The sequence below is a fragment of the Lepidothrix coronata genome, unplaced genomic scaffold, assembly GCF_001604755.1.
Source record: "Lepidothrix coronata isolate B3197 unplaced genomic scaffold, Lepidothrix_coronata-1.0 Scaffold33, whole genome shotgun sequence".
NCBI classification, from domain to species: domain Eukaryota; kingdom Metazoa; phylum Chordata; class Aves; order Passeriformes; family Pipridae; genus Lepidothrix; species Lepidothrix coronata.
In genome coordinates this window covers 1775039-1792303 of record NW_016690213.1, presented here as the reverse complement: position 1 = coordinate 1792303, position 17265 = coordinate 1775039, and the positions used below count along the sequence as shown (strand labels likewise).

The following is a 17265-nucleotide window of genomic DNA, read 5'->3' as shown; positions in this document are numbered from 1 at the left end:
GATGTCAAAACCAGAGAAGGTTAAGAGTCACATGGTGCCAGGTCAAATGAGCAGAGATTGCCCAAACTTTTCGGGTTGGAAAATTAATGTGTTTTTAACACTAGGAGCAGTGAGGTTTATTAGCTGAGTCTGCAGTGCCAGGACCCTTGCTAAAATGCAGGTTGACCCAGGAGGGAGTTGCCAGCACCAGCACTTTCAGCCCCATGTTCCTGTTTTGGTGGTACTGTTCAGGCCTGCTAATTTCTCAAATTCTGTCATGATAACTTGTAAAAACAGTGTCCCTGCATTAGTGTGCCTTGCACTCTGGCAAGGATGGGGGGAAGGCTGTGAGAGGCTGTAGGTTTGTGCACCCTGCAGTGTGTACACCCTGTAGGTGCCTGTGTGCACCTTGTAGGTGTGTGTGCACCCTTTGGGTGTGTGCACCATGTAGCCGTGTGTACTCGCTGTAGTGTGCATACCCTGTAGCTGTGTGTACACCCTGTAGCTGTGCACACCCTTTAGCTGTGCGCACACTCTATAGCAGTGTGCACCCTGTAGCTATGCACACCCTTTAGCTGTGCGCACACTGTAGCGCACACCCCGTAGCTGTGTGCACACTCCGTAGCCGTGCTCATCCCGTAGCCGTGCTCACCCCGTACCTGTGCACACCCCGTAGCTGTGTGCACACTCTGTCGGTGTTCTCCTCGTATCTGTGTGCACCCCGTGTCTGTGTGCACACCCCGTAGCTGTGTGCACACCCCGTGGCCGTGCTCACCCCGTACCTGTGCACACCCCGTAGCTGTGTGCACACCCCGTAGCCGTGCTCACCCCGTACCTGGGCACACACCGTGCCGCCGGCAGGGCTGCTGCGCCGCCCGGCGCCCGTGAGCGGTCGCGCAGGGCCGGGAAGCTCCGCCCCACTCCCGCCCTCCCTCGGCTGGGCGGGCGCAGCCCATAAAGGGGCCGGGCGGGAGCGGGGCGCGGGTCGTCCGTGTTGTGGAGCGGCGGGAGTGGCCGGGCGCAGGGTCACTGCTCGCCGCGGAGCTGGAACCTCGGTCCGAGGCCGCGGCTGCCGCTCCTTCCCCTCCCGGCGGCGCAGCCCTCTTCAGGTAAGGGCGGAGCGGGGTCCCCCTCCACTCCCCTCGGTGCCGGGTTGGCGAGAGCAGCCGGGGTCCAGCCCTGGTCCTGTTTGTGCCCCGAGGGTCTGACCAGGTACGGGCCGTGCTGAGCCCTCGCACCCGGGCCTCCGCGTCCGGACAGGCTCGCCTGCCCTGCCGGCGGAGCGCGGGGGCCCGAGGCCGCAGTGCCCGGTGCGGGCTGTCCCGCTGCTCGGTGCCCACCCGTCCTCCGCGGGGAAACCTCTCCGGCCCTCTCTTTGCCCGCAGGGAGGCGGCCGACGGGATCAGCTCCCGGGCCGATGCTGCTGCCGGCCTGGGAATTATGGCTCTACGGGCTCCTCACCGTGGGCTCCCACCTCTACGCGTTCTACGAAGCGCACCAAGTGTCCCGAAGTAAGTAGTGGACGGGGTCGCGCTTGCTCCGGCGGTGCTTCCCGCCCGCGGCTGGCGAGGCTGCTTAGCGTGAGTTCTGCTCTCTGGTTTCTACTTAGTTCCCTTGCGAAGAGCGGCTATGCTCTTCCCAGCTTGCCAGCCAGCCCTGTGTGAGGAAGCAGTAGGCGGGTGCCACCTGGGCAGAGAGCTTTGTCCCAGGGCTTTCATACCTCTGAGTGCTAGGAACGCCCGTGGCAATCGTGTCCTGGCAGCTTTTTGTCAAGGAAAAGACAGGGAGATCTCTGAAGCTCAGCTACTCAGATAAAGAAAGTTCAGGCAAGTTGGGTTTGAATTGTCTTGTTTTTCCTTTCTAGTCACCTGCAGCCTCTTGCAGGTGGGTGGTTAAGAAGCATCCATGCCTTGTGATGGTGCTTTCTGGGGTCTGAACCTGGGGAGGCCCCAGGACAGGTGGATGCTCCCTGCCTGGAACTCTGGGCTCCTTTGCTGGGTTCTGGGCTTGGAGCAATGGTTAGGTTGTCTGTGCAGCCTTGCAGTCAGTTTGTTTCCAGACACCTGCTTGTGCCTTGTGTAACCTCTTGGTGGTAGCTGTTGTGGTGACTTGGTTTGGATTCAGTGGAGCTGTGTAGTGCAGAGCCTGTGTGCGAGTGAACTGTACGAATGGGTCTGTAAGTGGGGTTTTAAATGATTTAAGTACAATTTGCAGATAAAAAGAAGCAGTGTTTCTATCACGTTGATATTCTAATGGAAATAAAGGTGGTATTGTAAAAGTATAACAAGCTAGAGAGGCTCATTAGGGAAATATGTATTGCATCTTCTTAGGCTTTAATCAGCAAGGTGTTCTACACTAATGACCCAGCTGTCTTTTAAAAGACCTCAAGGGAAGGAGTGCCAGAAAGGCACTTGCAGAGCAGTGGAGAAAATGTTAGGTAACTGGCTCCAGAGCTGTCCACCCATGTGTACAGCAAGTCTTCTGTAGAGGTGGCAGAATGTGATGGCAACAGGTTCTGTAGGTGGCATCTCTGAGTGCCTTTTCCCTGCTCTGGCTGTACTGGCTGCTCTCAGGTCTGTGTGTCCCTTCTGCTCTGGTGGGAGAAACCAGGCAGTTCTGAAAAAGGGGAATTGAGGGTGCTGGTTTTATGTGGTAAAAGATGGGTCACTGTGTGCTACTGTCCCTGTTGCAAGGGGGCATCATAACACATGTTCTGGGAATTTGCTTTGCCACTGCTGTGGGGCAGAGCTGTGGCCTGGTTGGGCAGCTCAGCTGGTGATATGCCCCTCCCTGGATGTGGGTATCCCCATTGGTGGAGATGACATGGGAATGTGTTGCTCTTGAGCAGCAGAGGACCCATCTCTTACTCTCCCTGCTCTGGCTGCTGTGTCCTTAGCAAAGGTTTGCTCTTCCCTGCAGAGTATGAAGCTGTGATGGACAGAATGTTTGGGCTGGACCCAGGAACTCTCTTTTGGGGCCTCAAAAAGGTAGGAGGGGTGATAGGTACCAGCATCTCTAATTTTGAGGCAATAATACAAACACTGTGTCTCCATACCTGTTGCACATCCAAGCTTCTGATTCAGCTTCAGAAGTTTGTGGTAATTTGCAGATTTGGATATTAATAGTTAATTTTAGACTGTTTCTGGTGAGGAAAAGGGGTTGGCTGAGTGCGTCTAGATCTAAGAATCATAACCAAAGTTTTGTTTCTTTTTTTGATCCCTGTCTTAAGTGTCTATCCTTTGCTACATCACTTAATAACCCTCTGTTTTACTCTTTGGCCTTAAAAGCTTTGATCACCCTTGACACTTCCTGCAGCCTTTCCCCCCTTTTTTCTGTCACTGGGTGATTTGGATAATGCATAACATCAGTGAGCATGTGTTTCTCTTGGTTGGCCTGTAGTCCAGCATAGAGTAAACAGATTTTTGAATGATAAAATCTTAAAGAAATGTGGTTGGTATTAAAAAAAAAAAAAAAACAACTGATAAGAAAACAACAAAAAAACCCCCAACCAAATACACCCCCACTCCTTTGCTTGCATTTCTTCAAAAGGATATGAGCTCAAAAGCAACTAATGCAACTAATATTGAGGATTACTTGTGCCAGACCAGGAATGCATGTCTGTGGAAGTGTTTTGGATTTTAGGCCTGCCGTCACTGCTGGTAAGGGAAGCCATACTTCAAGAAAACCATAAAGCAATTGTGAACTTCTAGTAAGGCTCTGTATTTGACAGAGGGCTATGCTTCTACCTAATTTAGGTAAAAACCTCATGTCATGGAAACTCCAGCTGACCTGACTCCGTCTGATTGCAACTAGGCTTTGTTGAAACGGGTAGTTAAACTTTTCTTCCAGCAAAGTGCCTTTTCACTGGAGTTCTTGATTTTTCAAGGCAGAGCAGAGCTGCTCTCTTAATCCCTCAGGAGAGATGCTGCCTGCTCAGTTTCAGCACCAGTGTGGTGTTTAGGAGTCACAACATTGTCTAAAGCTCTTTTTTTCTTGAACTTTGCACCTTTGGAAGTCAAAATGGTGCTGTCTGAGTTCACTGCTGTACTCAGTCCAACTGTATTGCTGACATCATGTTCCTGAGATGTAGAGTTCTGTTGGGTAACACACACCTAGTGTGTTAGAGAGATGTTCCCTTGTTCTATAAGAACATGCATTTATGGCCAGATACACATTGTTACCAGTTCTCTTCATGCCGCAGGACCCCATGGACTTTGAGTGGAGCTACTGGATCGAATGGGGAAGGGAACGTATACTGTGGCTTCTGGCTGGTCACCTGCTGGTATCACAAGTGTCCAGGCTCCTGGTGGAGAAGGTATGTATACATTTTCTTCACAGCAGGGAGTTTCTGTGACTTTCAGTTTACTCTGGACATGGGAAGCTTGGCACTGAGGCCACTGAATGTATTAAATCCCACTCTGTGAGGTGAATTGTCTGAGTGGGTCTGTAACAATGCACAGGTGAGACCGTGTGGATCAGTTACCTTAATGTTTTGGAGACTTCAGCTGCCAACTCGTGAAAGCCTCTGCCTTGTTGTGAACCATTAAACAGAGTCATTTGCCTTGCACATGCAAGAAGGTGCAGTTATTCGTTTCCAAGACTGTAAAGTGATGGCTGCTTGGGTTTTGCCATGATTGCTAGATGATTGCATGATTGTGGGAAATGATCTGTGTGGTGTCACACCTGCTAGTCTGGGGAAGGAAAGGAAGAAGTTATGTTCTCCTGCAAATTAGGGATGCTCTGGATTTCACATGATGCTGTTACAGGAACACCTTCCCCTTCACCTTTATGGATACTGTTGGGTTTTGTGTATTTTCAAATGTGTTCTTAACCTTGTTGACTGTATTTATCTCTACTGTAGACCCTGTGCAGGACTGCACAAGTATTGGGTGCTTTTTTTTCTTTCGAAATAACTAACAGTTGTTAATTTTTCTTTTTCTGACAGTATAAACCATGGTGTTTGATGGTTTATGGAATGGCTGCCTGCTGGTTGTTACTGGGAATCAAGGGGTTTGCTGTCATTTTCTTACATGCAGCTGTTTCATTTGCTGTGGCTCAGTTTCAGCTGTCACTCCTGACCTGGTTGTGCTCCCTTATCCTGCTGTCCACTTTACACATACCAACTGTGGAAGAAACCAAGGTAATGTGAGAAGGACTAATTAAGCATCAAATTAATTATGGTTGTGGTTCTCTGTAACAGCATCTACCTTTATGACAGAATATTGTCCCTTCAGTTGATGTAAGCAGGGTTTGGTTTGAAAAATCTTAGGCATTAGAGCTGCAATGACTCATGCTGGAGCTTCTCCAGTTAGAAAAGTCATATCTCTTGATCATGGTGGCCAGTGCATTGAGACAAAAATATGTGCCTCAATGTGTTAATGCTATTCAGTAGAGCTGGAATATGATAATACTTTACTAGTGCTCTATTAAACACATTTCATATTCTTTGGAACTCTAATCATACCAATTTGAGGTGCTGCTTTTTAGGGTTGTATCTAGGAGTTGCTCAGCCAAGCCTGCCTGTACCTTATTGGTGACTGTGGACTTCTGCAGGGAGGGAGACTGTTCCTCCAACACTTTGATTTGTTCCAGATGACTTACTTCCTCGCAAGTGGTTGATGCAAGCTCAGTTTTGCTCTTTCTCTGGTGGATTTTTCTGGGTAGTACAGATTTTGGAAAAACTGTTGCTCAGTTGTGAGGAAATGTCCCTGTTGCATTTACTTGGACCAAGGGGAAAAACTGGGCATCTGTTATAAGGCTTGTTGCCCAGATGTTCGGGGAAGGGGAGATGAACATGTAGGGTCTCTTCAGGTGGTGTCGTCAGGTTTGTGCCTTGCCCTGAGGAGGAAAGGACCCACTGCAATACAATGTAATCAACCAAACTATATTTGCTGATGTTTCCAACTTTTTTGTGATGATACATTTTTGTTGTTGGAAACAAGTGTGACACCAAGTGTCAAAAACTCAAGGGCTCAGTTAGATCTTTTCAACCTTAAACTTTCTTTGGAGTGACTGATTCTTTTCAGATCTAGCATCAACCCTAACAGTCCCTTGGCTGTCTCAGTAGTCTTGCCAGGTGGTTTGAATATTGTATTACTGGACCAAATCTGAGGGAGATAATGACATTTCTGTAAGAAAAGCTCTCCTGCTGTCATAGTTCTTCACAGCCTAATCTGTTTCTGAAATGAAGTTGTCTCTTTATGCTGGCTGCAGTAGCTGAGGAGGACACTTCTCCATCAACAGCCAATGCTTGTTCATGTGTTTAGTGCTGTTCACTTCAGATGCTCATTCCAGCTGCCACTGGCTTTAGTTGCTTCCTGCTGATGCTGACCCCAAAAGTTAGGATCTGAGAGGACATCGGTGTTTTGCCATACAGAAACCATACAGCATTGCGCCATCAGGATCTGGCTTTCTGTCTTGCAGAGGAAGTGGTACGACACTGAAAATGAGTATTATCTGCTGCTCTTCACTGTGTCAGTCCGCTGCCTCTTCTGCACTAGCTTCAGCCTGGAGTACTGCTGGCATGGACCTACCCAGAAGTCATCCCACTCATTCCCATGGATGCTGGCATATGTGTTTTATTATCCCACATTCCACAACGGACCCCTTATGAATTTTGATGAATTCAGTAAGCAGGTAACAGTGGTTGTTGTTTGGGTGTCTAAAGCTAACTTCCACAAAATTTTGAAATCATCAAGTAATATTATAGGAATGTGACAATTCTGAGTGCATCATTGGGAATCTGGCAATGTCCTGGATATCAAATTTTAAGACAAACCTTCCTCCTCGAGTTCTTCCACTTCACAGGATGTTTTTATTCGACGTCAGATTCATTCCTTCAATCAGGCAGCCAGTGACATGCTTTGTTAGATTTGGAAAGTGTTCATAATTTTAACATGCAGCTGCTGGACTTGATTTTTTTTCTTCTCTGTCAGGTGGAATAAAGTATTGTTTTCAGGATAAGATTGCTATTAACTCTGAAACAGATTTCAGAGTCACAGAAAGATGACAGTTTGTATTGGAAATTCCTGAAGAGTCCAGTTTCCCCTCATATTGATGTGAAAACATGATTATTTACTTGGAGCACTTTGCTTCAACTTGGAAGCTTGTTCAATGTGTAAGACCTACTAATCTTAAGAAATGCTTTTCCTAGTCCCTTGCAGGCTGCTTTTCAAGCCTGCTTCTACATGACAGCGGAAAACTCCATATTTTCTTTCTTTATTGCTTTCCATATTGGTCAGAAAAGGGTTTCAAAGTTTGCAGTGCCCAGCAGTTGATTCAAAGTGCACGATAGAGGATGTGTTTATTGCTGCTATTTGAAAAGACTGCTCATAGAACCCTTTAAATGAAGCTGAGACTGAGATGAGGGTTTCTGCTGAACACACTGGAAAGTGGAAGTTCTGGAGTTGGAGACAGTGAAACTGCTGTATGTCCCAAAGAGTGTAGTATCAGTTCTGGCAATTGGTATCCACTGCCAGGCAAAAATGAGACACTGACACTTTGTCAATGGCCTTGTTGAATTTCTGGCTTGGAGCGAGGCATAGCAGTTCTACTCATGGCTTTGGAGGCTTGTTGTGCAAATCCCTATGATAAAATGGTGGTCACCAAGCTTTCATCTGGTTGGTACAAACGAACCCTCCAAATGAGTGTGCGTGTTGGCTGTAATACCTGCTTGTGATTGAGGGTCCGTGCAGATGGGTTGGTTACTTCTCTTGTACATGCGTTTTTGGTGGTCAGTTAGAGACTGGAGAAGGAAATGCTGCACACAACAATAGATGTACAAAATGACTGTATTTTTAGGCAATCCTGTGTTTCTCTTGTTTGATCCTATTCTCTTTTCTTGTAGAAAGAAGGTGCAATAATAATATGCCAATGTGTTTACTGTAGTTAGCAGTGTAAGTCTGGGGCATCTTGAGAAGCATGTCAACTGCAAACCTTGTCTTATCTGGTGTTTAACTTGCACTCTCATTTGCTCAGCGTGTCACGTAGGTCTTGCTGACTTTGGCAATGCTACAGGAGAAAAATTAAGAACTGTCTTCAAGTAATCAATTCCCTGTAGCTGTTAAAAGTTGGAGGTGTTTTAAGAGCAAGCAGTCATTGTTTCTGTGTTTGGAAGGACTGCTACTTGGAAAACCTTCTTCATAGCTGTGCTTTCTTTAATCTTTTTATATTATCTCTAGAGGCTGATCAAGTTACAGGAGTTAAAGTGTTATGTCTGGATTCTGTTCAGGTTAACAGCACTTGACCTTTCTTACAAGAGTTTGGTGCAGTGTGTTCGTGTTTGGCTTCTTGTTGGTTTCTGTGGCTTACTGAGATTGAGAATGGACAGACAGTCTTCCTCAAGCATATGTCAGGAATTTCCAAACGATGTAGTCAAAAAGTTCTCAGGATGAGTATTTTGATTAAAGCAGTCAGTTATGTGCCGGGTAACCTCTTTGGATTTCTTCTGTAGATGAGGAGACAAGAAGCTTTCAGTGTGAAGAGCAATCTCAGCATCTTAATCGTGGGCATAATCCGTATTTTCTTTTGGTGGTGCCTGGCTGAGCTGATGATTCATCTCATGTATATCCATGCTCTCTACAGTAGTGCTCTGCCTTTGGAGTCTGCATCCTACTGGGCCTTGGGTGAGTATAGAAACAATAGCTGAAATCTTTATTCTCTCCCACTTTAAGGTCCCCAGTCTACTTCTCTTTTATGTCCATCTGTAGATGCTTGAGTAGTACATTATAGCCAGCCACTGTCAGAAAGGTGGTCTACAGGCTCTTAATATAATATGTAGTTGCTCTATAAGCTTAGTTGAATGTATTGAGCTGCTTCCTAAATTAAAAATATTCTGTACATTTTTCAATCTAAAGTATGTCTATAAAATGTGGTCTAAAGTGTTTCTCCTCCTCTTCTCCTCAAGTCATAGAAGTGGACACTTAAAAGAGTTTTTTTTAGTGTGGGGATGGAGGAGGAGAGATGTTAAGAATTATTATTGATCTCCTCCTGATTGATGTTTCTAGGCTGTGTTCATGTTGAAAAGGAAAATTACAGAACTCGTGAAACTAGTAGAGAGAAGGACTTGCAAATATGATGACCTGACCTAGCAGTCAGTACCTCTCGGTTATGTTTTCCTGCTTGGCTTCCCCCACCTCTGCCCTTGCCCAAGCTCCCTGATATTTCAGTAAAATGCCCAACTGTGAGGAAAAAGTGCTGATAAATGCAGCAGAATCCAGCAAGAGCTTTGGGTGATGGTTTGTAAACAGCTGTCATATGTGGTCGACTTGATTTCTGTTCCCTTCCCTTCCCTTCCCAGCTATGTGTATCACCAGGCAGGAAGAACAAAAGAAAGAAACCCCAGGCCTTAAAAGCAGGTTCTGAAAAGCTCTTGGTGATTTCTGAATTGATGGAGGTGTCTCTTACACCAGGGAGAAATATACACACTGGTATGGTCCTGTCCAGAGTTTGTTGAAGATTACCTATGAAGAGCAGTGTGTGTTGGAGGATACCTGTGCATTGGATGCTGGTCAGCAGAGGGCAATGTGTGCACTCTGTGTTTTTCTGTAGGTGCATAAATAAACACTTAATACATATTTCAGTATGATTTTTATATCTAAAAAGGGCAAGGGCAGATGGAGAACAAGACAGTGAGAGGTTTGCCTCTGTGGTTCACTGTTCGTTCTATTCCTCACTCATTCACTGTTAGAAAGTAGATTCTGAGTTCTTCTGTTATCAATGTCAATTCATTGATGAATTAAATCTGTTCACTTCTGGTGTTTATGTATGTGACAAAAAGCTGGCCACTTGGTAAGGCAGGCAAAGCTACTGAGTTAGGGATGAAATATTCCAGCTATGATGCTACTGGTGAATTCCTCCCTCCTTTCAAGACTACCAATGTTGATTTTAAAGGGGAGCTGTGGGTGAATTACTTCACAGACAACACTGTAGGCTGTATATTTATTTGATGAAAAAAAGTTTGTAATCCTGAGAATTAAAATGCATTTAGATTATTAGATGATTAGAAAAGGTGAAAATGCCTCAAAGCAACAGATGGTGAAAGCCAGTGTTAAAGCAAGTTTGGACTGTAAAGCTGTCTGACTTCAAGTCAAATGATTGTATTTTAATGAGTCGCCTGTGGAGATGCTGCTTTTAGGAGAGGTGTATTCAAAATGTAACTCTACTTACTGAGCTTCATCTTTTTAATGAAAGCAGCTGTTTAAGATATACCACAGATGAGATTTTGAAGCAGAAGTTGGTCACTAGAAGTTTTTTCTGCAGGTTTATCACTGTGGTGAGTTGATCACGGATGGATACCAGGTGCCCACCCAGCTGCTCTATCATTCCCCTTCCCAGCCCTAAAGGGGAGAGAGAGTAAGATGGAAAACAACTTGTGGATTGGGATGACAGTTCATTAAAGCAAAAGCTTGCGCACCCAAAAGTGAAGTGAAAAATAACAAGGTTTGTTCCCTACTTCCCAATCAGCAGCGATGTCCGGCCACCTTCCTGAGATGCAGGGCTTCAGCACGTGCAATTGTTTCTTCGCAGGCAGCCATTGGAAACAACGAATCCCCCACTCCCCCTCCCCAGCTCTCTTCCCTAGCCTCTATATCTGAGCTGATGTCATAGGGTATGGAATATTCCCTTGGCTAGCCTGGGTCAGCCAGCCTACCTGTGTCCTCTCCCAGAAGGAATACCACAGCACCAACGCTGTGCTCAGGAGTAGCCAAAACACTGGTGTGCCATCAACACCCCTCCAGCCACCAGTGCAAAGCACAGCACTGTGAGGGCTGCCATGGGGGAAATGAACTCCATCCCAGCCAGATCCAACACAATCACAATGATTGTAGAGGTCTCCTGAGACTCAAACCAGTGATAGGCCACTGTTGTGACTTGCTTTAGGGAGCCACCAATATATGTGTAATAAGGGTGCTAGTAATATTTTGTTAAGTCTTACTGGACCCTTATGGATCTTACCATGCTTCTACACCAGTTCTTGTACAGAGCCAAACACCTGTTATTTTGCATTCTGTTTTATGAAAACCAGTTATATCAGATAACTGAGTCTTGAGACCAAGGAAGCAGCTTGCTGTTGACTCAGGAGGATTAACCACATGATATATAAGCCTTTTTGCACTGATGAATTTTGTTCATTTTGTAGTTTATATTTAACTACAGCAGCTTCAAAGCAGCATGGAGCATCTACCCTTACCATGATGCCTGGCTGCTGTGATAGTCTGGTAAACTTAGGGGAAAGACTGTGAGGCTGTTCTGCAATCACCTGTAATCAGGGAGGTTATATCTGCTCCTCCATTTTTCTTCCAGGATAACTTTGAACAATGGACAATAAATGCCAGTAATGCAGGTAAAGACAACAGTGTTGTGAGATTTTACTGTCAGCATCCAAGGGCAATGTCAGTCTACACTTCATGTGTGTGAAGCTGCAATTGTGTTCTACATCACTGTGTGGTGTTCCTGTGAGGTGAGACAGCAAAGAAATAAACAACTCATAAACCCTAAACTAAACCCGCACTGACTTACAGTGCTTGTTTAAAAATGCTAGTGTACAACATTGTCGTTTATGGCCATGTAAAGCATAAATGCTGAAGTGACCTAAAGTAACATTGCTGAGGGCACACAGGAAGAAAATTAAGAGAAAAATAGTATCTGGGAGAATGTTAATTACCCAACAGTAAGAGAAGTATTTTCTCTTGTGTGGATGGAATTATAGGCACATGAGTTTATACAAGCAGCAATGTACCAAAGTGGTATGGTTTTGATGCCTGTGTATTTAACTGTAACAAAGGTGCAAGCTGCCTTCAATATTACTGTTCATGTGCATTAGCTACTGTTAGTATATTCTGTGAATTGCATGTTTTTTGTTTTTTAGTTTTTCTTCAACTTCTAAAATTTTTAGACTTGTGTGTTTTGGCAACTAAACCAAGGGTCTTTGGTAGGTCATATGTTGTGAGGTTCTTTTCTCTATGCCCTTTATGAACCAGTATGTGCATTACCGTACCAGCACTCTTGACCTATAGGTTATATTACCCCATTCATTGCATTTCACTTGCAAATGCCTCGTTATGTGTGTTCTCCTACTTATCTGAATGTGAGCAAGTCAGAGCAGAGCTTCTTCCTCTCTACAGGAAATTACCTTCTGTCCCAAATAACCCAGCTGGGTTTTTTGTTTGGTGTTCCTTGGGAGATGTATTACTGTAGTGTCTTAAAGGGACAGAGGGCATTGTAGCCTTGCTTCACTCTTTGCTTGTTGAATGAGTATCCTTCAGTCTCTTCACTGGCTATGTAATCTGGATAGATGAAGCCTATCTCTTGAGTAAATAATGATGTGTGTTGTGGTTTAGGAACAGTATTCTCCACTTCAGTACTCCCATTAAAAGTGTGTTACTTCCCCTCCCCCCTTCCAATTGGAAGTCCAAGAGGCAAAGATCACAGGTTGAGATAAGAACAATTTACTGGAAATGGCAATGGAATAAGAAAATGAACAGTCACAATATTAATAACAAAAGTGTACAGAAGAGAGAGTGTGGAGCTCAAGCCACATCCATGCCGCTCCAACTACTTCATCTGGCTGGGGACCAGCGTTACTCCACTGCTCTGTCCACCGCACTTGCTCAGCCTGAAAGAGCCCCTTCTCCTCTGAATTGAGAGTCCCTTTCCCCACCTCTTACAATGACCTCAGGTGGTATAGAATAACTGTCTTAGCCATGTCCCCTCCTGGCTACTGCAGAAATTAACCCTGTTCTGGCCCAAACCAGGACATGTAGCATGTGCTTTCCAGCATTGTTGGGGTACTGTGGATGGAAGCACTGCTGTCATTGAAGTATCTGTGCAATCTCTTTAATTGCTGCTTTATGCAGGTTATATTTGTAACTGGCATTATTCAAAGCAATTAACTGAGTGGTAAGAGTGTTGGGAATTGTGAACAGAAGAGTGAGGACAGTGTATGTTAAGGTTGTCTAAAGGTAGAACCTTCACTTCTCTCCCGGTGCCCTCTGTTTCCCTGGATTACTGCTATCCCTATGTTAGCTTGTGCCTGGCAGCTGCCAGTAAAGACAGCTTCTGTGCCTGCCCTGTGGATCGGCATGCTATGGATGTACGTAATAACCAACCTGCCCTGAGAGAGTGCAGGTTGCATCCCTCTGTGCATCAGTCCTTTAATGAGTAGAAAGTGTCTTGTTGTACTATGCCTCTTGGATTTTGGGGGGTTTAAATGAGAAATAGTTTGAGTCCTAACTGGAGGGTCCTCTGAAAAACAGCAGTTTTGCTAAAGCCATTTTTCATGTTATGTAGAGGAACTTCTCTACTAAGAGAGAAAATGAACATTCATTATTTAAGCTCTTCAGCTAGAGAGTATGAAGTCTATTGTTAAATTTTTTTCCATGTTGAAGACATTTTGCTGGCTTTCTGACCTTGAAATGAGAAAAAGCTTGTTGTGTCCATATCTTACGTGGACTAAATAAAATGAGAAAATATTACGGATCTGTTTTCAGGGTATCCCCTCCCCTACTCAATACCAAAATCCCCATATGCCACACAGATGTCAGAATTTCTTCTACCACGTATTCTTACTCATGTTTAAATTGTTTCCTTTAGCATTCTGCACATACTTCTTTAAACTTGCATGTTTATATTGCAGGAAGCTGTGGCCATAGTACTGAAGATCTAATGCCATGTGCATTAACAAAAAGCTGCATTACATGGGTCTGAAAAGAGTATAATTTCAAACTGAGTATGCAGTTGTGTTTTGCTTCCTCGGTGACCTGTGTTTGGTAGCAAGAATAACAATGTCAGTCTTTGGTGTGGAGGAAGAGGAGGTGATGAGAGCTAGCTTTGAGGAGAAGAGCTTTTAGGTTTCCCAGTGCTAAGTCTTTTGGGTAGCTTGAGATATGAATGATTTTCAGTCATCATCCATACCTCTTTAATCTTCTCTGTATAGGGCAGTGGGAATCTTGTCTGGATATTGGGGAAGGCATTCAGCCATATCCTCCAGATAGTATGAGCCAGAGAAAACAAAATCCATGTGAAATCTTGCACTTGTTTCTTCAGTGACTCCTGTATTGCCCTGTGCATGCCTTCAATGCAGTGGGCTCCAGTGGTGTACCTCTCTTTCCCAGCAGAAGATATTACTGCTCTCCAAACCCACCACCAGACATGATAAGCACCTGACAGCACAGTACTAAGGGTTGCTCATGGCCTGGGCTTTGGTGCTCTCCTCAGAGGGCCTCATTTCTAAGACCTGCTACTCCTGACAGCCCTGTCCTTGCAGCAAACCTTGGCTTCAAATCCTTCTCAGCAATGCTGATCTTCTGTGCTAGGAATTATATAAAAAGCCAGGTCATACCAAGCAATGTAGCTTTCCAGTAGCCAAATATGAGCTCCCACACTTGGAACAGAATAAGGAATACAAAGTGATTGTATCCAAATGTGTGCCTGTTTGCCATATCTCTGTGTCCCTTCAGTTTGTGGAAGAGATGTTAATGTCTGAACACAGAATTAATTTAAAAATGTCAGCTGTGCAAGCACAGAACTGTTATTTATTGGTCCCAGGAAGCCATTGTTTGGAGAATGTGAGCGTTTTCCAGAATTCACAAATCATTGTGTCTATGTTCACAAATATTTGTCTGTGGATAGTTAGCTATTGACATATTGAGCAATATTAGGGCATTTGTGCTTTTTTTAATGTTGAGCATCAAATGCAATGTTTGTAGCAATTCCATGGTTTTATGTCAGTGCTGCATCTCATTCTGGTAGCATCAGTCAGATTGTCTGAAAGAATGGGATGCTTTCAGAATTAAAAATGACATAGTAAAAATGACCTGTATTCCATGTTAATGGAAACCATGACAGATCATCCTTCTCAGTTTTTAAAGTTAATTTGGATTAATTTGGATTAATTTCTGCCTTTACATTTTACAGTGTAAAATGAAGATTTGCAGGCACCAAGAATAAAAGCCACTATGAATTCCAATAGTCCAGTATCCTGGTGAACTGCAGCATACTGGAGGAATAGCTACACTAGGCCAGATCAGAGGTGGTTCTGTTCTACTGAGTAATGTTCAGATATGGTATGTAATAAAACCAGGGAAAAGAGAAAAGAGTAAAGGACAGGTAGATTGGTGATCCTTTTCAATGTATGTTCTTCAGGCTTCTGTATCTGAATGACAAATTTACTGACATATAATGGGGAGCTCAGTAGCATTAGTTGAAAGAACTTAAATTGAAACAAGTGATTTTCTATTAATGGTAAAATTCACTCTGCTGGGGTACATTGTATTATATAGAAACTGAAACAAATGTTGTATGTTGCTAGTTCATTTCTTTGTGAAGTTCAATTCTGATAAGGCAGATGTTGAAAAAGCACTGCCTATATTTCCCTTATGAGGCTTCACATTTATCCTGTGATGGTGATTTAGCACCATCTACTCATCTCTGCTCATCTGCGGAGAGCTTCATGTAAGTCTTGCAAGGTATAGGGAATGATGAAAGTCAGAATTCTGCATGAGAATGAATTGTTTAATATAATCATTGCACTGGATTTATCTATGATATTAATAGCTGTAGATGTGAAAATATATTTGACTAGGAATCTATATGTGCTTTGTCAGGTGTGTGATGTATAGACATACATCTGAGATGTACACGTGTATGATAGAATGTTTCGAATGCTCTGTGGGTTTAATGTGTTGGTCTTAACCATGTGCTGTTTTTTTTTTTTTTTGTAGTGAAGTATGCACAAGTTAGGGTCAATTAACAATCATTGTTTTAACTATTAACTAGGCTCTAATACTTCAAAAGGGTATTTTCATATGAGTGGCATGTAAGTCAGTCTAGAATGTGATCTGTTCAAAGATGGAGCCACATGGTTTAATCTGTAAGTGCTGATTCTGTGTTTTAATTTGTTAGAAGAAAACATGAGTTCCTTCTTGAAAGTTAGACCTAGCTGAGTAGTCTGTGTAGGTTGGATGTAAGGTGCTGGTTTTCATGTGTGTGCAGTTTTTTCTAATAAACCCATAGATAGAAAATGGATTTCTGAGTTCATTTTAAGAAGCATGCAGTGTTTTGCTATTGAAATTAGAGTGTCTGTGCATTATGAAATACTAAGAGTGATCTGAGACTTCTTTCATCCTACAAGATTATAGGGAGAAACTGATAAAATATTTGGCATCTTGATGTCTGTTTTGAAAACTGGAAATGTGAACATGAATCAGAATTCTTAGATTTTATTTTCTAAAATATTTAGTTCATTGTTTTAGATAAAGAAGTGTGTGTCTGGGAAAGTAATTTTTTTTCTAATCTTTTCTGCAGGATAAACTTCCAGATAGTATTGTTAATTAACCTACTTCTATGACTACTTTTTATACTCGTGTGTTGTGGCTTAACTCCAGACAGAAACTGAGCACCACACAGCTGCTCACTCCTTTTGCGGTGGGATGGGAAGACAATTGGAAGGATAAAACTGAGAAAACTTATAGGCTGAGATAAAGACAGTTTAATAGATAAAGCAAAAGCTGCATGTACAAGCAAAGCAAAACAAGGAACTAATTCACTGCTTCCATGGGCAGACAGGTGTTCAGGAAAGCTGGGCTCCATCATGCACAGTGGTTACTTTGGAAGACAAACGCCACCACCAGGAACATCCCCTCTTTCTTCTTCCCTCAGCTATATATGCTGAGCATGAGCGTATGGTATGGTGTATCCCTTTGGTCAGTTTGTCATCTGTCATGGCTGTGTCCCCTCCCATCCACAAATCCTTGTACCTCTCCAGCCTTCTTGCTGGTAGGGTGAGGAGCAAAAAAGGCCTTGGCTCGCTAAGCCCTGCTCAGCAGTAATGAAAACATCCCTGTGTTTTCATCAGCTCTATGTTCAGCACAAGTCCAAAACACAGCCCCATACTAGCCACTGTGAAGATACACTAGACCAGGTTTCTCAAAGACTTTGGGAATATTCAAGGTAGGTGCCTTTAAGGCATGTGTGAGCTTGAAAAACCTTCTGGTTTTCTTTAACCTGGAAGAACTGTCTATGCCTTGACTGAGAGTCCCTTGACAACTCTGTTTAGTCTTGTGTAAGTAATTTCATTCTGGGATCTTTATGTCCATTTAGCTTTGTCTAAAAATAAGCACTTAGCCTCCAGGACAAACACTGTGGTATTTACTTTCCTGCCACTGCTCCATACACATCAGGATGTTTCTTGCTTCTTGTGTGCTACTGGAAGGCTGGGATATTTTGAACTTGATGATGCAACCCCAAATTCTGAGCTGTTATAAATCTCTGCCTCCTATTAGACTT

General features: G+C 43.9%; 1 protein-coding gene across 2 annotated transcripts in view; it reads left to right on the top strand.

Moving 5' to 3' along the window:
* The first annotated feature begins 998 nt into the window (after positions 1-998).
* HHAT (hedgehog acyltransferase) overlaps positions 999-17265 on the top strand; it is a 147119-nt gene continuing 130852 nt past the window's right edge. For both annotated transcript variants that reach the window (XM_017811609.1, XM_017811608.1), the window contains exons 1-7: positions 999-1088; positions 1365-1490; positions 2899-2966; positions 4181-4294; positions 4925-5119; positions 6403-6615; positions 8432-8603. In XM_017811609.1, coding sequence (XP_017667098.1) covers positions 1397-1490; positions 2899-2966; positions 4181-4294; positions 4925-5119; positions 6403-6615; positions 8432-8603 — 856 coding nt within the window. In that variant the 5' untranslated portion in view covers positions 999-1088; positions 1365-1396. The remainder of the gene's footprint in view (positions 1089-1364; positions 1491-2898; positions 2967-4180; positions 4295-4924; positions 5120-6402; positions 6616-8431; positions 8604-17265) is intronic.